The sequence below is a fragment of the Pristiophorus japonicus genome, chromosome 5 (assembly GCF_044704955.1).
Source record: "Pristiophorus japonicus isolate sPriJap1 chromosome 5, sPriJap1.hap1, whole genome shotgun sequence".
Lineage (NCBI taxonomy): Eukaryota > Metazoa > Chordata > Chondrichthyes > Pristiophoridae > Pristiophorus > Pristiophorus japonicus.
The window spans coordinates 114638725-114664613 of NC_091981.1; the positions used below are offsets into that span (position 1 = coordinate 114638725).

The following is a 25889-nucleotide window of genomic DNA, read 5'->3' on the forward strand; positions in this document are numbered from 1 at the left end:
ACCGGACCACCACACATGGGATCTGGCTATCGCTTTCATCATTACGATGACTGGGGGAGTACTGTGGAGGTCATTGATGAAGGTGTCTCTGCCCTTCTTGGGGACCACTACTCGATTGCCCCACAGAAGGCAGTCTGCCTGTATAGACATTTCATCTTTGCGCTGCTGGAACGGCTTTATCTCTTCCTGCATTTCCACCGGGACACTGGACCAGCTCCCGTGAAGTACACAGCTTTTGACTAGAGATAATAAAAGGGTCCTGGCTTGTCCAGGTTTTGATCTGCTGAGCAATGACGGGTGATTGCTCACTCTCAAATGCTTCCATAACCATGGCTATGGGCTGAGCCAGTTCCACCCCCGTGGTGGGCAATGGCAGCCTACTGAGAGCATCAGCGCAGTTTTCTGTGCCTGACCTGTGGTGGATGGCATAGTTGTACGCGGACAACATGAGCACCCATCTCTGGATGCGGTACCTTGCGTTGGTATTTTTTCCTTTACTCTCGGAAAACAGGGCTATAAGTGGCTTGCTTATGGTTAGTTTCCAATTCAAATTTTAACCCAAACAGGATTTGATGCATTTTCTTTACCCCACAGACACATGCTAACACTTCTTTTTCAATCATGCTGTAGGCGCTCTCAGACTTAGACAGACTCATGAATGCATAAGCAACCGGTTGCAGTTTCCAGAAATCATTAGTAGTTGCAATACACATCCGACGCCATATGACAACACGTCACACGCTAGTACAAACGCTTACATGGATCATACAACCCAAGCAATTTGTTTGAGCATAACAATTTTCTTGCTTTTACAAAGGCATTTTCTTGGCTTTTGCCCCAAACCAATTCGCCCCCTTTTTGCAGTAAGACATGTAGTGGTTCTAGCGGTGTGCTGAGACCCGGTAAGAAGTTACCAAAGTAGTTCAAGAGCCCCAGAAACGACTGCAGCTTCGTCACGTTCTGTGGTCTCGGTGCATTCTCCATTGCCTCCGTCTTCACGTTGGTGAGCCTGATGCCGTCCACCGCGATTCTTCTCCTCAGGAGCTCCACTTCAGGCGCCTGGAAAACACACTTTGACCGTTTTAGCCTGAGCCCCACACGATTAAGCCGACTAAGAACCTCCAGGTTACAGGTGCTCGACGGTGTCCAGATCTGTAACCAGGATGTCTTCCTGGAAGACCACGATGCACGGAACCAACTTCAGCAAGCTTTCCATGTTTCTCTGGAATATTGCCACGGCCGATTGAATCCCAAACGGGCATCTGTTGTAAATGAAAAGACCTTTGTGCATGTTGATGCAGGTGAGGCCTTTCAATGATTCCTCCAGCTCCTGCGTCATGTAGGCCGAGGTCAAGTCCAGCTTCGTGAACGTTTTCCCTCCCGTCAGTGCCGCAGATAGGTCGTCTGCCTTTGGTAGCAGGTATTGATCCTGCAGGAAGAAACGATTGATAGTTACTTTGTAATCACCACAGATTCTGACGGTGCCATCTCCCTTGATGACTGGAACAATCGGACTGGCCCACTCATTGAATTCGATTGCGAAATTCTGCCCTCTCGTTGCAGCCTGTCCAGCTCGATCGCCACCCTCTCTCTCATCATGTAAGGTACCGCTCTTGCCTTGTGATGGATAGGTCGTGCCCCTGGAATCAAATGGATCTGCACTTTTGCGCCTTGGAACTTCCCGATGCCTGGCTCGAATAGCGAGGGGAACTTGTTTAGGACCTGAGCACATGAGGTGTCGTCGACGGACGAAAGCGCTCGGAGGTCGTCCCAGTTCCAGCATATCTTTCCTAGCCAGCTCCTGCCGAACAGCGTGGGGCCATCGCCCGGTACCACCCAGAGTGGTAACTCGTGCACTTTACGGTAGCACTGCCGATTACAGGAATCAGTTCCTTTGTGTACGTTCTCAGTTTAGTACGAATAGGAGTCAGGACTGACATTGAGGCCTTGCTGCACCTCAATTTATCGAAAGTGTTTTTGCTCATTATGGACTGGCTTGTGCCCGTGTCCACCTCCATGGATACTGGGAGTCCATTTAATTCAACCTTCAGCATTATCAGGGGACACTTTGTGGTAAATGTGTGCACCCCATATACCTCTGCCTCCATGGTCTAAGGCTCAGGTTCGTCGTGATCCACCGTGGATCTGTCCTCCTCTGCAACATGGTGGTTTGCAGGATTAGCAGGGTTTGCAGCTCGCCTGCACATACATTGGAGGTGTCCCATTGTTTCACAGCCCTTGCAAACGTATCCTTTGAAGCGGCATGAATGGAAACGATCACCCCCGCAGCGCCAACAAGGTGTTAATGGCCTTGTATTCACCACCCTCGATGGTGGACTCTGAGTCATCTGCAAACGTGCAGCTGCAGGCGTGTAAGTCCTGCCCTGTACATTTTGATTTGAAAACAACGTTACTTTGTTCACAATACTTGCAGCAGCACTAGTGTGCTGATAAACTTGTTTGGTATTGTCACTGGTGGCAATAAATGCCTGGGCTATCGCTATGGCTTTACTCAGGTTGGGGTCTCTGCAGTCAGAAGTTTGCGAAGAATTACTTCATGGCCAATGTCAAGTACAAAGAAGTCCCTGAGCATGTGCTCCAAGTGTCCTTCAAATTTGCAATGTCCTGCAAAGGCATCTTAGCACAGCGACGTAGCTCGCCACTTCCTGGCCTTCAGACCTCTAGTACGTATCGAACCAATACCTTGCCATCAGAACGCTTTCCTTCAGGTTTAGATGCTCCCGGACCAGTGTACTCAACTCATCGTACGACTTGTCTGTGGGTTTTGCTGGAGCGAGCAGATTTTTCATGAGGCCATACATTGGTGCCCCGCAAAGGGTGAGGTGGATCGCCCTTCGTTTGGCGGTGTTCGCTTCTCCTTCCAGCTCGTTGGCCACGAAGTATTGGTCGAGTCGCTCCACGAAGGTTTCCCAATCATCTTGCTCCGAAAATTTCTCCAGGATGCCCACGGTTCTCTGCATTGTTGTGGTGGGGTTCGTCATCTGTATCTTGTCGCCAGTTGTTATATCTTGAATAAAGAGTCAGACTAGATACTGCAAGCTCAAAGTAAGGTGTGACCGTAGTCCTTTATTACTGACCTCAGAGTGCCTTTCTAGCCTGTGAGGTCTCCTTATATACAGGTGCTCCCAAGGGATTGTGGGATCCCTTGGGACTCCATGGGATAAGCCCTCTGGTGGTTAGACATGGTATTTACAGGTTTACATACATAACAAGTACCACTCCATAACTCATAGGTTCGCCAGCTTTCTGGTGCACCTGAATTTCAACCCCTATGTCTTTATAAATTCCTGAGGTATACTGCGCTTTGCAGCAGCTTTAATAATTACTATCAATCTGTTAATGGCATTGGTGGTTGGTGGAATTCACCTGATGTTGGTGTCAACTGACCTTTGGAAGGTTTACCAGTCTGCTTTTGAAGTTCCATCGCGGTTCCGGTTTTGATGTAATGACAGGAATGTTGATGCCAATAGCTATTTACTGCTGCCACAAGTCAACCAAATTCATAAGTGACAATAATAAGGAGATGAGAATTTTATATCACCTTTAAGATATCACATGATGGGCACTGAACCTACGCACATTGGGTTAAAAATTCCATTCAGTCATGCCAAGAACTGTCTATAAACAGAAAAGCCTGGAAATACTCAGCAGGTCAGGCTGAGCGTCGAGAGGCCTATAAAGGCCAGTGAGACCAGGAGCTCGGGGAGTCGGAGAGGTGAGACTTCCGGTGGCAGAGCGTCGAGAGGCCTATAAAGACCAGTGAAACTAGGAGCTCGGGGAGTCGGAGAGGCAGGGGTTCCGGCGGCAGAACGTCGAGAGGCCTATAAAGGCCAGTGAAACCAGGAGCTCGGGGAGTCGGAGAGGCAGGGGCTCCGGCGGCAGAACGTCGAGAGACCTATAAAGGCCAGTGAAACCAGGAGCTCGGGGAGTCGGAGAGGCAGGGGTTCCGGTGGCAGAGCGTCGAGAGGCCTATAAAGGTGTGGCTTGTGCAGCTGCAGCAGGGAGGCAAAAAATAAGTAGAAAGAAATCAAAAGGTCAGGTTACAGCCAAGGGGGTTGGTGATTGGTAAGTAATTTTTCTTTTTCTTTTCTTTATCAGTAAGTAACCTTTAGCACTGTTGTTGCCAAATTAAGTTTATCTAAGTGTTACGTCAATGGCACGACAGCTCGGACACGTGTTATGCTCCTCTGTACTATGTGGGAAGTCAAGAACGCTTCCGGTGTCCCTGACGACTACGTGTGCGGGAAGTGTATCCGCCTGCAGATCCTAACAGACCGCATTGCGGCACTGGAGCTGTGTGGATTCATTCTGGAGCATCCACGATGCTGAGAATAACGTGAATAGCACAATTAGCGAGTGGTCTACCGCAGGAAAAGGATACACAGCTAGATAGGGAATGGAAGACCAACAGGAAGAGCAGTGCAAGGAAGGTAGTGCAGGGGTCCCCTGCGGTCAACCCCTGCAAAACAGATACACTGTTTTGGGTACTGTTGAGGGGGATGACTCATCAGGGGAGAGCAGCAGCAGCCAAGTCCATGGCACTGTGGCTGGTTCTGTTGCACAGGAGGGCAGGAAAAAGAGTGGGAGAGCAATAGTGATAGGGGATTCAATTGTAAGGGGAATAGATAGACGTTTCTGCGGCCGCAACCGGGACTCCAGGATGGTATGTTGCCTCCCTGGTGCAAGGGTCAAGGATGTCTCGGAGTGGGTGCAGGACATTCTAAAAATGGAGGGTGAACAGCCAGTTGTCATGGTACATATAGGTACCGACGATGTAGGTAAAAAAAGGGATGAGGTCCTACGAGACGAATTTAGGGAGCTAGGAGTTAAATTAAAAAGTAGGACCTCAAAAGTAATAATCTCAGGATTGCTATCAGTGCCACATGTTAGTCAGAGTAGGAATCGCAGGATAGCGCAGATGAATGCGTGGCTTGAGCAGTGGTGCAGCAGGGAAGGATTCAAATTCCTGAGGCATTGGAACCGGTTCTGGGGGAGGTGGGACCAGTACAAACCGGACGGTCTGCACCTGGGCAGGACCGGAACCAATGTCCTAGGGGGAGTGTTTGCTAGTGCTGTTTGGGAGGAGTTAAATTAATATGGCAGGGGATGGAAACCTATGCAGGGAGACAGGGAAAAAAATGGAGACAGAAGCAAAAGAGAGAAAGGAGAAAAGTAAAAGTGGAGGGCAGAGAAACCCAAGGCAAAAAACAAAAAGGGCCACTTTACAGCAAAATTCTAAAGGGTCAAAGTGTGTTAAAAAGACAAGCCTGAAGGCTCTGTGCCTCAATGCGAGGAGTATTTGGAATAAGGTGGACGAATTAACTGCGCAGATAGCAGTTAACGGATACGATGTGATTGCCATCATGGAAACATGGCTCCAGGGTGATCAAGGCTGGAACTCAACATCGAAGGCTATTCAGCATTTAGGAAGGATAGACAGAAAGGAAAAGGAGGCGGGGTGGCGTTGCTGGTTAAAGAGGAAATTAATGCAATTGTAAGGAAGGACATTAGCTTGGTTGATGTGGAATCAGTATGGGTAGAGCTACGGAATACCAAAGGGCAGAAAACGTTAGTGGGAGTTGTGTACAGGCCACCAAATAGTAGTAGTGAGGTTGGGGACAGCATCAAACAAGAAATAAGGGATGTGTGCAATAGAGGTACAGCAGTAATCATGGGCGACTTTAATCTACATATTGAATGGGCTAACCTAACTGGTAGCAATGCGGTGGAGGAGGATTTCCTGGAGTGTATTAAGGATGGTTTTTTAGACCAATATGTCGAGGAACCAACCAGAGAGCTGGCCATCCTAGACTAGGTGATGTGTAATGAGAAGGGACTAATTAAGAATCTTGTTGTGCAAGGCCCCTTGGGGATGAGTGACCATAAAATGGTAGAATTCTTTATTAAGATGGAGAGTGACAAAGTTAATTCAGAAACTAGGGTCCTGAACTTAAGGAAAGGTAACTTTGACGGTGTAAGGCGCGAATTGGCTAGATTAGACTGGCAAATGATGCTTGGGGGGTTGAGGGTGGATAGGCAATGGCAAACCATTAAAGATCATATGGACAAACTTCAACAATTGTTCATCCCTGCCTGAAGTAAAAATAAAACGGGAAAGTGGTTCAACCGTGGCGAACAAGGGAAATTAAGGATAGTGTTAAATCCAAGGAAGAGGCATACAAATTAGCCAGAAAAAGCAGCAAACCGGAGGACTGGGAGAAATTTAGAATTCAGCTGAGGAGGACAAAGGGTTTAATTAAGAGGGGGAAAATAGAGTACGAGAGGAAGCTTGCCGGAAACATAAAAACTGATTGCAAAAGCTTCTATAGATATGTGAAGAGAAAAAGATTAGTGAAGACAAACATAGGTCCTTTGCAGTCGGATTCAGGTGAATTTATAATGGGAACAAAGAAATGGCAGACCAATTGAACAAGTACTTTGGTTCTGTCTTCACAAAGGAAGACACAAATAACCTTTTGGATGTACTAGGGGACCGATGGTCTATTGAGAAGGAGGAACTGAAGGATATCCTTATTAGGCAAGAAATGGTGTTATGGAAATTGACGGGATTGAAGGCCGATAAATCCCCAGGGCCTGATAAGTACTCTGGGATGTAGACTAAGGAAGTGGCCCTAGAAATAGTGGATGCATTGGTGATAATTTTCCAGCAGTCTATCGACTCTGGATCAGTTCCTATGGACTGGAGGGTTGGTAATGTAACACCACTTTTTAAAAAGGAGGGAAAGAGAAAACGGGTAATTATAGACCGGTTAGCCTGACATCAGTCGTGGGGAAAATGTTTGAATCAATTATTAAAGATGAAATAACAGCGCATTTGGAAAGCAGTGACAGGATCAGTCCAAGTCAGCATGAATTTATGAAAGGGAAATCATGCTTGACAAATCTTCTAGAATTTTTTGAGGATGGACAAGGGAGAGTGGACAAGGGAGAACCAGTGGATGTGATGTATTTGGACTTTCAAAAGGCTTTTGACAAGGTCCCACACAAGAGATTGGTGTGCAAAATCAAAGCACATGGTATTGGGGGTAATGTACTGACGTGGATAGAGAACTGGCTGGCAGAAGGAAGCAGAGAGTCAGGATAAACTGGTCCTTTTCAGGATGGCAGGCAGTGACTCGTGGAGTGCCGCAGGGCTCGGTGCTGGGACCCCAGCTCTTTACAATATACATTAATGATTTAGATGATGGAATTGAGTGTAATATCTCCAAGTTTGCAGATGACACTAAACTGGGTGGCGGTGTGAGCTGTGAGGAGGATGCTAAGAGGCTGTAGGGTGAATTGGGCAGGTTAGGCGAATGGGCAAATACATGGCAGATACAGTATAATGTGGATAAATGTGAGGTTATCCACTTTGGGGGCAAAAACATGAAGGCAGAATATTATCTGAATGGCGGCAAATTAGGAAAATGGGAGGTGCAGCGAGACCTGGGTGTCATGGTTCATCAGTCCTTGAAGGTTGGAATGCAGGTACAGAAGGCGGTGAAGTATGTTGGCCCTCAAAGCAAGGAGATTTGAGTATAGGAGCAGGGAAGTCTTACTGCAGTTGTACAGGGCCTTGGTGAGGCCCCACCTGGAATATTGTGTTCAGATTTGGTCTCCAAATCTGAGGAAGGACGTTCTTGCTATTGAGGGAGTGCAGCGAAGGTTCACCAGACTGATTCCCGGGATGGCTGGACTGACATATGAGGAGAGACTGGATTGACTGGGCCTTTATACACTGAGGTTTAGAAGGATGAGAGGGGATCTCATAGAAACATATAAGATTCTGACGGGACTGGACAAGTTAGATGCGGGAAGAATGTTCCCGATGTTGGGGAAGTCCAGAACCAGGGGACACAGTCTTAGGATAAGAGGTCGGCCATCTAGGACTGAGATGAGGAGAAACTTCTTCAGAGAGTTGTTAACCTGTGAAATTCCCTGCCGCAGAGAGTTGTTTATGCCAGTTAATTGGATATATTCAAGAGGGAGTTAGATATGGCCCTTACGGCTAAAGGGGTATGGAGAGAAAGCAGGAAAGGGGTACTGAGGGAATGATCAGCCATGATCTTATTGAATGGTGGTGCAGGCTCGAAGGGCCGAATGGCCTACTCCTGCACCTATTTTCTATGTTTCTATCTGTAGAGAGTTAAACAGAGTTAACGTTTCAAGTCAGTGACCTTTGGTCAGAACTGTTCTGACTAAAGGTTACCTACTTGAAACATTGACCCCGATGTTAACTTAGACGCATTGGGAGCCTGGGTGGGGCAGGGAGGTGAGGATGGTAGGGGGGATTCCGATATTGCATGGGAAACCCGTAAGTATGTTCAGCGAGTCTGTCTGTGGCTTTTTAACGCAGCCACCTCATCATAATTTTACTTCCGGGTTTGGCGTCGAATGCGTGGCAGTGGGCGTGATGAGGACCCAAATGGCACAATCTCAACTCCAGTATTTAAAGGGCCAACCCAAAGATGTAATTTGCAGGAGCTTGGAGTTGGAAGCAACAGAGGTAGAACTCTCAGTATGCAATCAGGACGATCAAAGGCCACGCTGCTGTTTAATGGTGCCTCGCTTGCTGTGCTGCTGGGGTCAGTGAGCAGCCAGAGAGAGATACTCCTCCCCAGCAACAGGAGGAAGAAACCTGCTGCTGACGCAAAGAAGGCATGGCTGGAGCTGGCCCAGGAGGTCAGTAGCAGGAGCACTGTGCCTTGCTCCTGGATTGAGTGCAGGAAGTGCTTTAATAACCTAACCAGATCAGGAAAGGTGAGTACAGTTGCACATTCACCTACATCCTGCTGTGCACATCACCCCGTCCCCTCATTCTGCCTACTCAAGCCTACTCCATCATATCAGTCCTCACCCCCACTTACCTTGAACGAATACACAACCTTCTCTTTCTATGCACTTCCTCACATCCCCATCTATCCATCTATCAGTGGCACTCATCCTCATCCTTATGCAATTTCATGCCTTTCCCTGATCATCACCCTCACCAATTGTACTGCATCTATGGTACATATGCCATTGCAAGAAAAGAGCACAAAACAAGACGTAAGCATCTGGACCAAGTAAAAAAAAAAGGTTCAGAACCGACATGGAGGAACCTGAAGAAGACCATGAGATGGATTTCACAACACCGCCAGTGAACGAGCAACAAGAGCAATCAGAAGAATGCACAGTCCCTGCGGTCAGCCCGGACAGGCCGGAATCACCACAGGTGACAGACACTCACGTCAGTGAACAACAACCAGAGCCCCAACTGCGGCGCTCCACGAGGGAGCGTAGACCACCTGAAAGACTAAACCTATGATCTCTAAGACTTTGGGGGGGAAGGTAATATCATGTATGTAACCACAATGTAACTGTATATATTCAACCTTGATGCACACCTTGACTACAAGGGGTGAACTTGTGGGAGACACTCCTTACCTGGTCACACAGGTATATAAAGGGAGGTCCCTCGCAGGTCATTGTCTTTGGAGTCCTGTAAATAAAGAGAGCAGGTCACAGAGTGACCTTGTCCCCAGAATGTGTCTCGTGTGGTTTCATGCTGTCGAGTAAGGACTTTACAATGTTGGACAAGAACATCTTAGTAGTTAGAGCAGGGATCTGAGCAGCCAGCCTCTACATCTGCTCAGGGGTTGCACCACATAGGAATGGTAGGTAAAAGACTAAGGAGCTGAAATTGAGGGTCTCGGTAAGACCCGTTATTGCCCGTTTGTGGCGGCCATGCAGCGTAATCCCATGGCCGCTGCTTTGCAGCAACTAGCCACCCCGACCCAAATTCAGGTCGGGGATTTTTCGGCATGTCCCCATGTCCGCTCCACTGCTGCCGACTGCCGCAAGTGCGTCATAAAAGCGCGCACCGCCTCTATCCCTCACCTCCATTTTATTCCGACCCAAATTCAGCAAAAGAAATCCACGAGCCGATGGACAGTGCCCCCGACAGCTTTTTCTGTCCATGCACCTTGTCTCCTCTCTCTCGGCCCTGGCATTGCAGCAGACATTAAAGGGGCAGGACGATTGCTGCGGTCACCATATAATTTTTTTTTGCCGGCCGACTTCCATTTGGCCTGACTATTGTGCCACCGGGTTCGGCCGGGCTGCTAACAGGCAGTCTGGCACCTCCTCTTGGCCCTGCCAAAATCCTCCCAGTAGCCGAAGTTAAAAAATGCCGACTCTCTCCCCTTTAACGGAGGGGAGAGAGCATGGTGACGTACATGCGCTGTAATGTCACCACCACTGCACCACTGATTGACAGCGACGGAGTCCCGGTCCCACTCCAACTTCCACCCCTCAGCCTCACTTACCGCCGCATTCCGCTTGCTTTATGACCAAAGTAAAAAAAATCTTCAGAGACCTGAAAATGGATCGGATGGCCACCTCCACAGTCCCAGCGGTTAAACCAGATAAGAAATCATTGGTGCACCAGCTTTCTGGCACTCCTGAATTTCGGCCTCTAAAGCTTTGTAGTTGCACAAGGGTAGGCATATGGGTGTATGAGAATATGCAATGTTGTGAAGTTTCAGTTCTTAAGCTCAGTTACATTAAATAAAAATTATTCTTTTGCCCCACTTTAGCAGAGCCCTGGAAGGATCCGGAGGGTATAAAGTTCAGTGCGGTGGTGATTTTGACAGCCACTAATGACGTGTGGTTACCAGGTCCTGCAGGCAGCAGGTCTTCTTTGGGGAGGCTGCAGATGACTGCCACCACCTGACGTGACAATCTGTCACTCCCGAAGCGCTGCTGTTCTGACATGTCAAGGAAACACAGCCTTTGCCTGTAGACCCTGTGTCGCGGTTAGTGCCTCCTGTGAGCTGTGCCCCTCTGCTGCTCCCCTCTCTGCTGTCCAGCTGCAGGTCTCTGAACAGCAGGCTGCTGCTGCTGCTGCTGCCCTCTGATGTCCAGCTACAGGTCTCTCTATAACAGGCTGCTGCTAGTGCTGGTCATTTTGCTCATCATCTGAGGTCTAAGCAAAGGCAGCCAAAGCACCACCCATCCTGATGTGATTCAGAAAACCTCCAAAGTGTAGAAAGTAAACTCTCAGCAAAAGCACTGTGAACAAACCCTTGCCATTGATACGCAAGAAAGCAGCTCCGAGTACTGACTATTGCAATATTTCTATGAGTTTGAATCAGTCCCCTCAATTGCCGTTGTGTTCTTGCCGATAAAATTTGAAAGTCAGTTGAAATATCGCAATAATTGAGTGATTAGCACGTGTTAATAGGAAACCTGCCTCTTCCGAGGGGGTAGCACACAAGTAGCCCCACACGCTCCAGTTAAACGCGGAAGTCGACGGGTTGGGTCTGGCTTCCTGACGCACTCGCATTTTTCACAGTCCCCACCCAAACCGACGCCCTCCTCGAGGTCAAAATGCCCATTGTTAACTCGTTTTCTCTCTACAGATGCTGTCTGACCTGCTGAGTTCCAGCATGTTCTGTTTATATTTCAGATTTCCAGTATCCACAGTATTTTGTCTTTGTAATAGTTGGCTTATCTGTTCCATTTCCTTTATGCAGGTTGCAAACTGAACAAATTGAGTTTTGTAATCTTAAATCTATATTTATGGAGAACTCTACTCACACATTCTTTAATGTTTATATAACCGTTGCATCATATTTTAAGTGTATTTTTCTGACTAATAATTCTACTCAATTACCTTTTTTTTTAAGATATGCCTCGCACTGCGTTATTTGCACAAAGAAAAAAGAATTGTCCACAGAGATCTTACACCCAATAATATCATGTTGGGTGAGCAAGACAAGGTAACAATAAGTAAGTATGTAACTTAAGAATATTTGTACAAGGCTGCCTTTTAAAGTTAATTGTTAAGGACAATCCGGGAATGCTCAGTTGTACAAGTGAAATTCTTTTAACATTTTATTACGATTCACTGCAACATAACTTGGGAGTCCCTAAGCCTTGACTCTGCTACACCTATGCCTAAGCTTTTTGGAATTGTGTGAATGGGATGGTTTATGGACAGAGTATTTTACTTCATATTAAACAAACATAAACTCCATGTGTGGAATTCTCAGTACTTTAGTTCGGAGAATTTTAAACATGGGGATAGGTTTCTGCATGTCGGACGCCCAGCTGACCAAAACCAACTGTACTTGTAATGGTTTAATTTAGCATCCAAACCTTGAAATGTATGACTTCCCATGATGGGGAATGAAATATACCTTAAAACACTCCGTCAGGGATTTTCAACAGTTTATTGTTTATCTCTAAGTGCCCCTCAGCTAAGCAAAACTGCCACATCTTTCTCTGAAACACCAGTAACTATAAAAAGCAGATGTTCTTTTTTAAAAAAACCTACAATGTTCAATCTCCCTAAAGCAGTTAAAACAGAGACAAGTGGTTTCAGTTTATCTCTAGGTTTTACACACGTTTTAATGCTCAACTCTGCTAATATTGCCATTAACAGCAGAAAGCATCCCCATAGTGTCTTTTATTTATTTTGTATTATTATATTGGCCCTGAAATCCCGGTTTCTTCTTCCCGCGGGTGTTCGACTAAAAATAGGAGAAGAAATGCGCATTTACCTTTTGGTCGAAAGCTCAGCGGAGATTCTGGATTTGAGGCACAACGGAGTACGTTCACGTTGGGACGTCCGTAAGAATCACGTGGGTCTGGACACCCAATCACGAATGTTCTCATTCATAGTAATAGGAATTTCGTAAGTCCGAAACTCCTATTACTATGAATGAGAAACACCCCCAAACACCCAGATACTATATAAAAAAATAAAAAAAACACCTCACATAAATACATTATAAAAACTAAAGTTGATAGAAATGTTTTTGAAAAAAAAAATTTAAATTATGGTTTAAAATAAAATTACCTGAATGGGCAAGGTTTTTAACATAAATATGTATTTTTAAATTTTATTTTTATGTTTTTGATATATTTTAAAACTCTTACGCTTGTAAAAATAGGCTATGCGCCTGCTTTTACCAGGTGCAAGAGCTTTAAGGACATTCTCAGGGAAAGAGATGGGCAAATAGCGCAATCTCTGCCGTGGGAATGTCCTTCTCCCCGAGATGCGTGCGATCTGTCAAGCTAAAACTTGACGGATCGGAAAAGCTGGTTTTCGGTGCATGCACATTGCGCGCCGAAAACTGGGTTTTGCGATGCCTTCCCGGGTCCGTACACGCTCCGTACGGACCCGGGAAGGCGGAATTTCAGGGCCATTAAGTCTGTGGGATCTTGTTTTGTGCAACATGACAGTTATGTTTGCCTACCTTGCAGTCACTGCACTTCAAAATAATCCATTGTAATTTGAAGTACTTTGAGATGTTTGAGGTATTTGATAAGACACAATATAAATTTCTTTCTTTTATAACTTATATTACAAATAAGCTGTTTTAACATAAAAGGTTATTCCATGGCTTTCTCTTAAATGATGGTTTTGTCAAGAACATTCATCATGGAAGCCAGAAATCACTCGGAAGAAGTGCTAATTGAAGAAAATTTAAAATAATGGACACCATACAGCTTTGTGTTGATTTTAAAATAACAATTTTAAGGAAGTGATTTCAAACTTGCATATGATAATCAGTGAGAGACTCATTGATACTGGCTGCTTTTATGGTCTTCTCTGGTAAATTATTCTGTAACAGTATTACGTTTTGGGTGAAAAGGTTCTTTTTTTGGTATTCTTAACTTCCTAATTTTTCACTTGTGCCGCTTGGTATTTGAACCGTTCACCTTAGTGAGTTAATTTTGCTGGATTAATTTTGTTAATTCCATTCAGAATCTTGAAAACTTCAATTGCATCACCTTGATTTCTGTGCTTTTCCAAAGTCCAACTTCCTCAATATTTTTTTATAACTTAAATTCATGATAGCTAGAATTACCTTTGATGCTTGCTTCTTTAACCCATAAATTTGCATCAAACTCTTTTTTTAACAGAATGTTAGTTGTTTAAAAGTGCTTCACTTTTTGTCCCAGTGCAATCATAAGTAGGCTACACAATTTGATTTTTTGAAGGACCTCTACCTTGCAGAATCTGAACACCAACTCTTTGACAACTTCTCCCTCCACCTGGACCATGACTCTACTCTTGATCACCAAGCCGTTATCTCACAGGCTGTCACTGACACCATCTCCTCTGGAGATCTTACCATGGGTCCGAACCTCATAGTCCCCAAACCTTGCACCTCCTCCCCGAGATCCATAAACAGGACTGTCCAGGTAGACTTATTATTTCAGTCTGTTCCTGTCGAACAGAACTTATTTCCTCCAACCTCAACTCCATTTGTTTCTCCCCGCTGTTCAGTCTCTACCCAGCTACAACAGCAACTCTTCTGCCGGCCTCTGCCATTTTAACCAATTCAGATTCCCTGACACGACGAACGTACAATCCCTCTATATAGTTCCGTTCCTCACCAGAATCACTCATGGCCCGCCACTTCCTTCTTGATCCATCACCACCCTCCTCTGCCTTCCTGAACTTGTTCTCAGATTAAACAACTTTTCCTTAATTCCATTAACTTCTTCCAAATTGCCCAGATATGTCCTGTTCACAAAGTGCAGGTCAAATCCAACCTGGCAAATTACTGCCCAATCAGCCTTCTCCTAATCATCAGGAAAGTGAAGGAACAAGTCATCAGCAGTGCTATCAAGTGGCGCTTATTCACCAATAACCTGCTCGCTGATGCTCCGTATACGAGTAATGCTCAACTCCAGACCTCATTGCAGTCTTGATCCCAATGTGGACAAAAGAACAGAATTCCGGAGCTTAGGTGACGGTGGCAGCTCTTGACATCAAAGCAACATGTATCCAGGAGTCTGTCTAAGGCTGAGAGAGTCTACAGCATGATTGAAAAAGAAGCGTTGGCATGTGTCTATGGGGTCAAGAAAATGCATCAATACCTGTTTGGGCTAAAATTCGAACTGGAAACTGACCATAAGCCAATTATATCCCTGTTTTCTGAGAGTAAAGGGATAAATACCAATGCATCGTCCCGCATCCAGAGATGTCCGCAGACAACTACGCCATCTGCCACAGGCCAGACACAGAAAACTGCGCTAATGCTCTCAGTAGGCTGCCATTGCCCACCACGGGGGTGGAAATAGCGCAGCCCGCAGATCTAGCCGTAGTTATGGAAGCATTTGAGAGTGAGCAATCACTCGTCACTGCCCGGCAGATCAAAACCTGGACAAGCCAGGACTCCTTATTATCTCTAGTCAAAAGCTGTGTGCTTCATGGGAGCTAGTCCAGTGTCCCAGTGGAAATGCAGTAAGAGATTAAGCCGTTCCAGCGGCGCAAAGATGAAATGTCTATACAAGCAGACTACCTTCTGGGGGACAGTCGAGTAGTGGTCCCCAAGAAAGGGCAGAGACACCTTCATCAGTGACCTCCACAGTACCCACCCAGGCATCGTAATGATGAAAGCGATAGCGAGATCCCACGTGTGGTGGCCCGGTATCGATGCGGACTTAGAGTCCTGCGTTCACAGATATAATACATGCTCGCAGTTAAGCAATGTACCCAGGGAGGCGCCACTAAGTTTACGGTCTTGGTCCTCCAAACCGTGGTCTAGGGTACATGTCGACTATGGGTAAAATGTTCCTTGTGGTTGTAGATGCGTACTCCAAGTTGATTGAATGTGAGATAATGTCGGCTAGCACGTTCGTTGCCACTACTGAAAGCCTGCGGGCCATGTTTGCCACTCACGGCTTACCCGATGTCCTGGTGAGCGACAATGGGCCAAGTTTTGCCAGTGCTGAGTTCAAAGAATTCATGACCCGTAACGGGATCAAACATGTCACATCTGCCCCGTTTAAACCAGCGATCAATGGTCAGGCAGAGAGAGCAGTGCAAACCATCAAGCAAGGCTTGAAGAGGGTAACTGAAGGCTCGCTGCAGACTCGCCTATCCTGAATCCTGCTTAGCTACCGCACGAGACCCCACTCGCTGACTGGGATCCCACCATCTGAACTGCTCATGAAAAGAGCACTTAAGCCAAGGGTCTCGTTGGTTCACCCTGATCTACATGAACAGATAGAGAGCAGGCGGCTTCAACAAAGTACATACCATGATAGCGCAAATGTGTCACGCAAGATTGAAATCAATGATCCTGTATTTGTATTGAATTATGGACAAGGTCCCAAGTGGCTTCCCGGCACTGTCGTGGCCAAAGAGGGGAGCAGGATGTTTCGGGTCAAACTTTCAAATGGACTCATTCACCGGAAATACTTGGACCAAATCAAACTCAGATTTACGGACTATCCTGAGCAACCCACCTTGGACCCTACCTTTTTTGATCCCCCAACATACACACCAATGGCAACCGGCACCACGGTTGACCACGAAGCAGAACCCATCATCCACAGTAGCCCAGCAGGACCCAACACACCAGGAAGGCCAGCTGCACAGCAGCCCAGCGAGGGCCCAACAAATGATTCACACCGAGACGATCAACCAGGGCAAGAAGGGCACCAGATTGACTCACATTGTAAATAGTTACACATTGACTTTGCGGGGGAGTGTTGTTATATATGTGTACTTGCATTTACTCTACAGCCACCAGAGGGCTCATTCCCTGCAGTCCCAAGGGATCCCATAATCCCTTGGGAGCACAGGTATTTAAGGAGGCCTCACAGGTTGGAGAGGCATTCTGGAGATCTGCAATAAAAGACTAAGGCCACACTTTACTTTGAGCTCACCATGTTCAGTTTGACTCTTTCTCCGTACATAACAATCGCTGCAGGAGTTCCTCAAACAGCATCCTTGGCCCAACCAGTTGTTTCAGTAATCACCTTCCCTCCATCATAAGGTCAGAAGTGGGGATGTTCACTGATGCTTGCAGTGTTCAGCTCCATTCACAATTCCTCAGTTAATAAAGCAGTCCATGCCTAGAAGCAGCAAGACCTGGACAACATTCAGGCTTGGGCTAATAATTGGCAAGTAACACTTGTGCCACACAAGTGAATGTCTATGACCATCTCCAACAAGAGAGCGCCTAACAACGTCCTTTTGACATTCAATGTGATTGATTTTGCTGAGTTCCCATCATCAACATTTTGGGGTCACCATTGACCATAAACTCAACTGGACCAGCCATATTAATGCCAGTCAGAGGCTGAGCATTCTGCATCAATTGGCTCACTTCTTGACTCCTCAAAGTCTCTCCACTACCTAAAAGTCAGGAGTGTAATGCAATACTCTCCACTTGCCTGGATGGGTGCAGCTGCAACAACATTTATGAACAAAGCAGTCCGCTTGATTGGCACTTCATCGACTAGCCTAAACATCCTTCTTCCTCATCATTTTAGGCGGTCCCTCATATCGAGGATGACTTGCTTCCACCAAAAAGGATGAGTTCACAGGTGTTTCAATGATGGACCTGACATTCCAGGCCCCGAACTACATGTTGAAGGGTGGAAGATGCCTTTGCGTGGATTTTTTTAAAGTGTGGTGGCCGTTGCACACCAGCCACCACACAGGCTTGACAGAGCTTGGTCTTGTTCCAGTGGTAAGGATTAACCAAGACGACTGGAGACCAGATCTGCAGCATGGACCTAGTGCGCACACATGTCGCAGTGTGGGCTAGCCTGTGCTGCCCCTGGGCCCTCGCCTGGGCTCCGATCAAGTCGCTCTACAATCTCTCATCGTTTCTTCTCCCTGATCATACCGCTCCTCTTCTGCTGAACCTGTCCACGCTGCAATCAGCGACCTTGATTTTCGTGAAGTCCATTCCAGTTGCCCTTCCCCAAGTCGTTGTCCTCCTGCACCAGCTCTTGCTGCTCCCTGAAGTAGCATGCCTCCACACTGCTCCCGGGCCGTCGCATCGCCGCTCCTTTTATGGCCCCAACCTGCGGCTCATAAACATCCACCCTCTCCAATATTGGCGTATTGTGGCTGCAGTGTGTACTCTCTACAGAATGCCCTGCAGTAATTTGCCGCTCCTTCTTCAGCAGCACCAACCAAACTCATGACCGCCACCACATAGAAGGACAAGGGCAGCAGTTGCATGTGAACGCCTTCACCTTCAAGTCACGCACCATTCTGACAGACATATATTGTTGTTCCTTCATAGATACAGTCAAGATCCTGGAACTCCCTTATTAACAGCATTGTGGGAGCACCTTTACCACACGGACTGCAACAATTCATGAATAAGGCATGGTGGTCTGCACCCCTGGTGATCTGCTTCCCTCCCTGTCTGCTTTAACTAATCAGCCATCCTCTGGGTCTCATATAAATCTTGAGGGGCCGGAATTGCCCCTTCCCTTAAGACCTGTTGCTGCCAGAAATCGGCCGGCGAATTTTCTTGGAATGGTCGCCATTTTGAAAATTACGCTCCTGCGGTATCCTGGTGGTGACTCACTCCCCCCACTACCGCTCCGCTGCTGCCGATTCATCCTAAGTGCCGATGTGCCCTCCCCCCCGATCGCAAAATACCGCCGAGAAAATCTTGTTCACGCCGCTTGGTGCCACCGATAGCTTTTTCTGCCAGTGCACTCTGCTTGGAGTGTGTTCAAAATGGCAGTGCATCTGCCATTAAAGGGGAAGACCTACTGCCACGACTGCCATATTCATTTTTTTTGTCGGCCGACTGCCCGGGTTCAACCGGGCCGGCAATAGGCAGCCTGGTTCCCCTCTTGGGTGCCAGGCCACTGGCCCGGCCGAACCCCTCCCTCGTGGCCCAGTGGACTGAAGTTAAATAATGGCAGCGGCTTTCCCCTTTAAGTGAAGAGGAGCGATGTGGTGACGCGCCAGCGCGATGACGTCATCAGCGCTACGCTGATAAGTGACAGCGGACGACAGTCCACCCGCCCCAACTTTCGCCCCTCTAGTGTGCGAACTTCTGCTCACCGCCCCACTTCCGCCCCCATTATGACTGACTTCTGGGCCGCTGGAAAAAAAGATAAAGACCAGAATGTCGCTCAAGAGGCCACCGCAGTCACCGCGCCAGTAAAAACAGCTGAAATAGGGTAGGTGCGCCACTTTTCCTGCGTGCAATTTCAGCCCCTTAATGCCTCAAATTTCTCATCGTGCTTCCTTTTGTCTTGCGCTATTATCCATCTCTCATTTAATTAAATCATGTTCTTCACCCAATTACTTTACAGATTTTTTTTTTTCGAGGACATCTGGGATGGGAAATAAATGACAGCCATGCCAGCAGTGCCCACATCTAAAGAATGAATAAAAAAAAACAAGTATGACTCCGAGTTCCTGGTTGCTTGTCGCTTTAATTCTTTGTCCTACTCCCACTCTGACCTTTTTGTCGTTGGCCTTCTATACAGTTCCAATGAAGCTCAACGCAAGATCAAGGAACAGCAATTCATCTTTCTGCTAGGTACTTTGCAATCCTCTGACCATAACTGGCTTAACGACTTCAGACTTAAACCATAGCTCCGATTTTTTTCTGTAACAGCATTGTAGGATGGCTGCACTAGCATTTCTGGGAATGAGAGAAGTTCTGGGTTGGTGCTTGGGATGCTCAGTACTCGGCCAGCATGGTGGTCTGCACCCTCGGTGTCTACTTACTTTTTCATTCCATCACACACCTTGGCCACTGCAGCCTTCCCAGCTTTGCCAGTTTTGACATGCTTCCCTCCCTGTCTGCTTTAACTAATCAGCCATCCTCTGGATTTCGTACAAATCTTTAATTTCTCTAATTTCTCATCGTGCTTCCTTTTGTCTTGTGCTATTATCACATCTCTTATTTAATCAAATCATGTTCTTCACCCATTACTTTACAGATTCTTTTTTTTCTTCTTGTGTGTATGTGGCCATTTATTCCCCATTCCCTTTTCCCTTGCTCTGTTCCTCCTCATAAACTGTTATTCTTTAACATAGAATCATAGAATAGAATCATCAAATGGTTACAGCACAGAGAAGGCCATTCGGCCCATCGAGTCTGTCCCGGCTCTCTGCAAGAGCAATTCAGCTAGTCTCACTCCTCCAGCCTTTCCCTGTAGCCCTGCAATTTGTTTTCCTTCAGGTATTTATCCAATTCCCTTTTGAAAGCCACGATTGAATCTGCCTCCACCACCCTTTCAGGTAGTGCATTCCAGATCCTAACCGCTCACTGCGTAAAAAAGTTTTTCCTCATGTCGCCTTTGGTTCTTCTGCCAATCACCTTAAGTCTGTCTCCTCCGGCTCTCAACCCTGCTGCCAATGGGAACAGTTTCTCTCTATCTACTCTGTGTAGACCCCTCATAATTTTGAACACCTCTATTAACTCTCCTCTCAGCCTTCTCTGCTCTAAGTAGAACAACCCCAGCTTCTCCAGTCTATCCACACAACTGAAGTCCCTCATCCCTGAAACCATCATGTAAACCTTTTCTGCACCTTCTCTAAGGCTTTCATATCTTTACTAAAGTGCGGTGCCCAGAATTGGACACAATACTCCAGTTGAGGCAGAACCAGTGTTTTAAAAAGGTTCATCATAACTTCCTTGCCTTTTCTGCATCACTTCGCACTTTTCTGCATTAAATTTCATCTGCCATGTGTCCGCCCATTCCACCAGCTTGTCTATGTCCTCTTGAAGTCGATCATTATCCTTCTCACTATACTTCCACGTTTTGTGTTATCTGCAAATTTTGAAATTGTGCCCTATATATTCAAGTCCAAGTCATTAATATATATCAAGAAAAGCAGTGGCCCTAGTACCGACCCCTGGAAAGCACCACTGTGTACCTTCCTCCAGTCCAGTCAACAACATTTCACCGCCACTCTCTGTTTCCTGTCACTTAGCCAATTTCATATCCATACTGCTGCTGTCCCTTTTATTCCATGGGCTTCACCTTTGCTGGCAAGCATATAATGTGTCACTTTATGCAACACCTTTTGGAAATCCATGTACACATTAACTGCAATGCTCCCATCAAGCCTCTCCGTTACCTCATCAAAAAACTCAATCAAGTTAATTAAACACGATTAGTCTTTGACAGATCCGTGCTGGCCTTCCTTAATTAATCCATACTTGTCCAAGTGTCTTAATTTTGTTCTGGATTGTCCCGGATTATCATTTCTAAATGTTGCCCCACTACCAAGGTTAAACTGCCTGGCCTGTATTTGCTGAGTTTATCCTTGCACTTTTTTTTGAACAAAGGTGTAACATTTGCAATTCTCTAGTCCTCTGGCACTACCCCTGTATCTAAGGAGGATTGAAAGATTATGGCCAGTATCTCTGCAATTTCCACCTTTACTTTCCTCAGCATCCTAGGATGCATCCTATCTGGCCCAGGTGATTTAGCTACTTTATGTACAGCCAGACTTTCTATTACATCCTCTTTATCAATTTTTAATCACATCCAGTATCTCAACTACCTCCTCTTTAACTATGACTTTGGCAGCATTTTCTTCCTTGGTAAAGACAGATGCAAAGTAGCCATTTAGTACTCGGGCATGCCCTCTGCCTCCATATGTAGGTTTCCATTTTGGTCCCTAATTGATCCCACCCCTCCTCTTACTACCCGTTTACTATTTATATGCCTATAGAAAAAGTTTGGATTCCCTTTTATGTTAGCTGCCAATCTATTATCATACTCTCTCTTTGCACCTCTTATTTCCTCTTTCACTTCCCCCCTGAACCTTCTATATTCAGCCTGGTTCTCACTTGTATTCTCAACCTGACATCTGTCATACGTCCCTGCCCCTGTCATACGATCTTTTTCTGCTTGATCTTACTCTCTAACATCTTCTGGTTCTGATGACCGGTCATTGACATGGAATGTTAACCATTTTCCTATCTCCACAGATGCTACCTGACCTGTTGAATGTTTCCAGCATTTTCTGCTTTCAGATTTCAGCATTTACCGTATTTTTCTTTTTGATTTTAGTACTCCCCATCACTAGGTGGCATGATGGCTCCATACAAGATTTGTCAACTTTCTCTGTTTTGAACATTTTCTGTGTCATTCCTCAATATATTTGAGATGTGAAGCAGTTTACTGCAATTAAAACTTCACCTACTGATTCTAAAAGAGAACCAAAGTTACGAAAAAGCAGATAGTTATCAAAGCAGGCTTCTAAAGTGGTCAACTGCTACACAAAACCACCATGCTGCTTTTTATATTTTAGCTAAGTCTTATGGAAAGATGTGGCTCAAAATCTAAAAATTGGAGACTTTTTTTCAACTCTATTTTCCCATTGAAAGAAGGAAAATCTACAAAATAGGTTTTAGGTCCCACTGATATTGGAGTAAGGTTGTGAAAAGGAATGATTCCTACTTGAGGATCAGCTAAAAATAAGAGTATTATAATCTAGATTTTTGTAGCTGTCTGCAATGGTTTTACTTTAGAATGTCTTAAATGCATTTTATAATTATCTTCTGGTTCTGACGAAGGGTCATAGACATGACCCGCATGTCTCTCTACAGATGCTGCTAGACCCGCTGAGATTTCCAGCATTTTCTGTTTTTATTCCAGATTCCAGCATCCGCAGTATTTTGCTTTTGTGATATATTATAATTATAAGTGTTGTACTGACCAAGACCTTCGCCCCTTCCTTTGCAAAGTTACTCAGGTCTTCAATAACTTTCAGGCACTCCAGAATACAGGGCTGAAGTCCAGTTGTATAATGAAATAGGCAACAGCTGCAATTGCATGAAAATGCATTGAGATTATATCAACTTGTTTAGCAATTTATAGAGAAAACCTGGTAGGCCTCCTGCAGTCAGAATCAGGGGAAGTCATAACGGGGAACAAAGAAATGGCAGACCAATTGAACAAGTACTTTGGTTCGGTATTCACTAAGGAGGACACAAACAACCTTCCGGATATTAAAGGGGTCAGAGGGTCGAGTAAGAAGGAGGAACTGAGGGAAATCCTTATTAGTCGGGAAATTGTGTTGGGGAAATTGATGGGATTGAAGGCCGATAAATCCCCAGGGCCTGATGGACTGCATCCCAGAGTACTTAAGGAGGTGGCCTTGGAAATAGCGGATTCATTGGCAGTCATTTTCCAACATTCCACAGACTCTGGATCAGTTCCTATGGAGTGGAGGTCAGCCAATGTAACCCCACTTTTTAAAAAAGGAGGGAGAGAGAAAACAGGGAATTATAGACCGGTCAGCCTGACATCGGTAGTGGGTAAAATGATGGAATCAATTATTAAGGATGTCACGGCAGCGTATTTGGAAAGAGGTGACATGATAGGTTCAAGTCAGCATGGATTTGTGAAAGAGAAATCATGCTTGACAAATCTTCTGGAATTTTTTGAGGATGTTTCCAGTAGAGTGGACAAGGGAGAACCAGTTGATGTGGTGTATTTGGACTTTCAGAAGGCTTTCGACAAGGTCCCACACAAGAGATTAATGTGCAAAGTTAAAGCACATAGGATTGGGGGTAGTGTGCTGACGTGGATTGAGAACTGGTTGGCAGACAGGAAGCAAAGAGTAGGGGTAAATGGGTACTTTTCAGAATGGCAGGCAGTGACTAGTGGGGTACCGCAAGGTTCTGTGCTGGGGCCCCAGCTGTTTACATTGTACATTAATGATTTAGACGAGGGGATTAAATGTAGTATCTCCAAATTTGCTAAGTTGGGTGGCAGTGTGAGCTGCGAGGAGGATGCTATGAGGCTGCAGAGTGACTTGGATAGGTTAGGTGAGTGGGCAAATGCATGGCAGATGAAGTATAATGTGGACAAATGTGAGGTTATCCATTTTGGTGGTAAAAACAGAGAGACAGACTATTATCTGAATGGTGACTGATTAGGAAAAGGGGAGGTGCAACGAGACGTAGGTGTCATGGTACATCAGTCATTGAAGGTTGGCATGCAGGTATAGCAGGCGGTTAAGAAAGCAAATGGCATGTTGGCCTTCATAGTGAGGGGATTTGAGTACAGGGGTAGGGAGGTGTTACTATAGTTGTACAGGGCCTTGGTGAGGCCACACCTGGAGTATTGTGCAAAGTTTTGGTCCCCTAACTTGAGGAAGGACATTCTTGCTATTGAGGGAGTGCAGCGAAGGTTCACCAGACTGATTCCCAGGATGGCGGGACTGACATATCAAGAAAGACTGGATCAACTGGGCTTGTATTCACTGGAGTTCAGAAGAATGAGAGGGGATCTCATAGAAACGTTTAAAATTCTGACGGGTTTAGACAGGTTAGATGCAGGAAGAATGTTCCCAATGTTGGGGAAGTCCAGAACCGGGGGTCACAGTCTAAGGATAAGGGGTAGGCCATTTAGGACCGAGATGAGGAGAAACTTCTTCACCCAGAGAGTGGTGAACCTGTGGAATTCTCTACCACAGAAAGTTATTGAGGCCAATTCACTAAATATATTCAAAAAGGAGTTAGATGTAGTCCTTACTACTAGGGGGATCAAGGGGTATGGCAAGAAAGCAGGAATGGGGTACTGAAGTTACATGTTCAGTCGTGAATTCATTGAATGGCGGTGCAGGCTCGAAGGGCCAAATGGCCTACGCCACCTATTTTCTATGTTTCTATATTTCTATTCTGTAGGGCTTGTGCAAGCTAAAGCAACACCCACCCCAGCCTTAATATACTTAGCGCTTTTTTTATTATAGAGAACTCCTAGCTGAATTTAGCTAGATGAGTTGATGAGCTCTGTGGCTTAATCACTGTTCATTACCTGACCATGAAATACCACAGTCCTCAATCTATAACCTATCATTCTTGTCTCAGGTGGTGCCAGAAATTCATGTCTTCTATTCAGCCTATCATAAATTCAGAGGGCTGGAATCTCCTCCACTATACCATTAATGAGGAAAATAGGCTGGGAGGTCTGCTTCCACATCCCCACCCTTCCTACTGCCGTCGTGGATTTCAGCCACTTTGACATCATAGGAAGTAGGTCCCCTGAGAACAGACCAGCCTGCTGCAAGTATTTGACTGCGAGGAGGCAGAGTCTGGGTTTCTGCTCGATTTTGCTCCTTTAGACTGTCTTAAATGCATTTTATAATTATCTTCTGGTTCTGACGAAGGGTCATAGGCATGACCCGCATGTCTCTCTACAGATGACCCCAGGGGCCAGCTGGAAGAACCACACAATAGGCAGGGCCAGGGTCAGTCTTGAAAAAAAGTGTTGCAGTTGTGAAATCAGACCATAGTGTCGAAGATAGATCTTGTGCCACAACAAGCTCAGGACCCAAAATCAAAAGGGAAGGATCAACAATCCTCTCCAAATCAAAGGGTGGGGGGGCGGGGCGGTGCGGGGGCTGCCAAATCACTCTTGTTACTTTTTCCTTTTTTAATAGCACTGAGTCTAATATCTCCAGTAACTGACCCTGTGCTAGGCATGTTCCAAGTTAGAATTTCAACCTGTAAAAGGAAACTAACAACATATTTTGGATCTTTCCACATAACAAACTCCATAGTACAACCATAATTATAATTTGAATCCCATATAACAAAATGAGGAAACCAATCAATTGATTTTAATAGACGTCCCGATTGAATAAATCTGCTTGTCATCATTCCCTAGTGTCAGCAAATCATGGAAGAATTTTAATGTAGATACTGATGGCAAAAAGCCAAAACTTGCAAATTAAATATCACAGAAAATCAAAACTGAAAGTTGCCATTCCACTGTGCAAAATCCATCATCTCACTTGAAACAATAAACTGAGTGATTATAATCACACATGTTTGATATACTCCTGATTATATATTGCCTTCTGAATCAGAGTTGTCCACATTCTTTCCCCTGCCATGCCTACTACTTTTCCACTCATTTGAGACTCTTGGATTAAGTGAATGATCGGTAGGTTCATTATCTCATGGCAGGTCTTTGCAGGTGGCCAACAGTCAATTAATAAAGTTTGTAGGGTGTCCTTTCTCAGCTTCTTCAGAAATTTTCTATGAATTAAATATTTTTCTTACTTGGTCAACGTTCACTGTAGTCCAATTTTTTCAGTTAAATTACCATTTTACTGGACCCACAAT

The 25889-nt window shown here is 45.7% G+C and overlaps 1 protein-coding gene across 7 annotated transcripts in view; it reads left to right on the forward strand.

The window, feature by feature from the left end:
- nek10 (NIMA-related kinase 10) overlaps positions 1-25889 on the forward strand; it is a 436136-nt gene that overhangs the window by 197429 nt on the left and 212818 nt on the right. For all 7 annotated transcript variants that reach the window (XM_070880873.1, XM_070880874.1, XM_070880876.1 and 4 more), the window contains one exon: positions 11691-11793. In XM_070880873.1, the coding sequence (XP_070736974.1) occupies positions 11691-11793 (103 nt within the window). The remainder of the gene's footprint in view (positions 1-11690; positions 11794-25889) is intronic.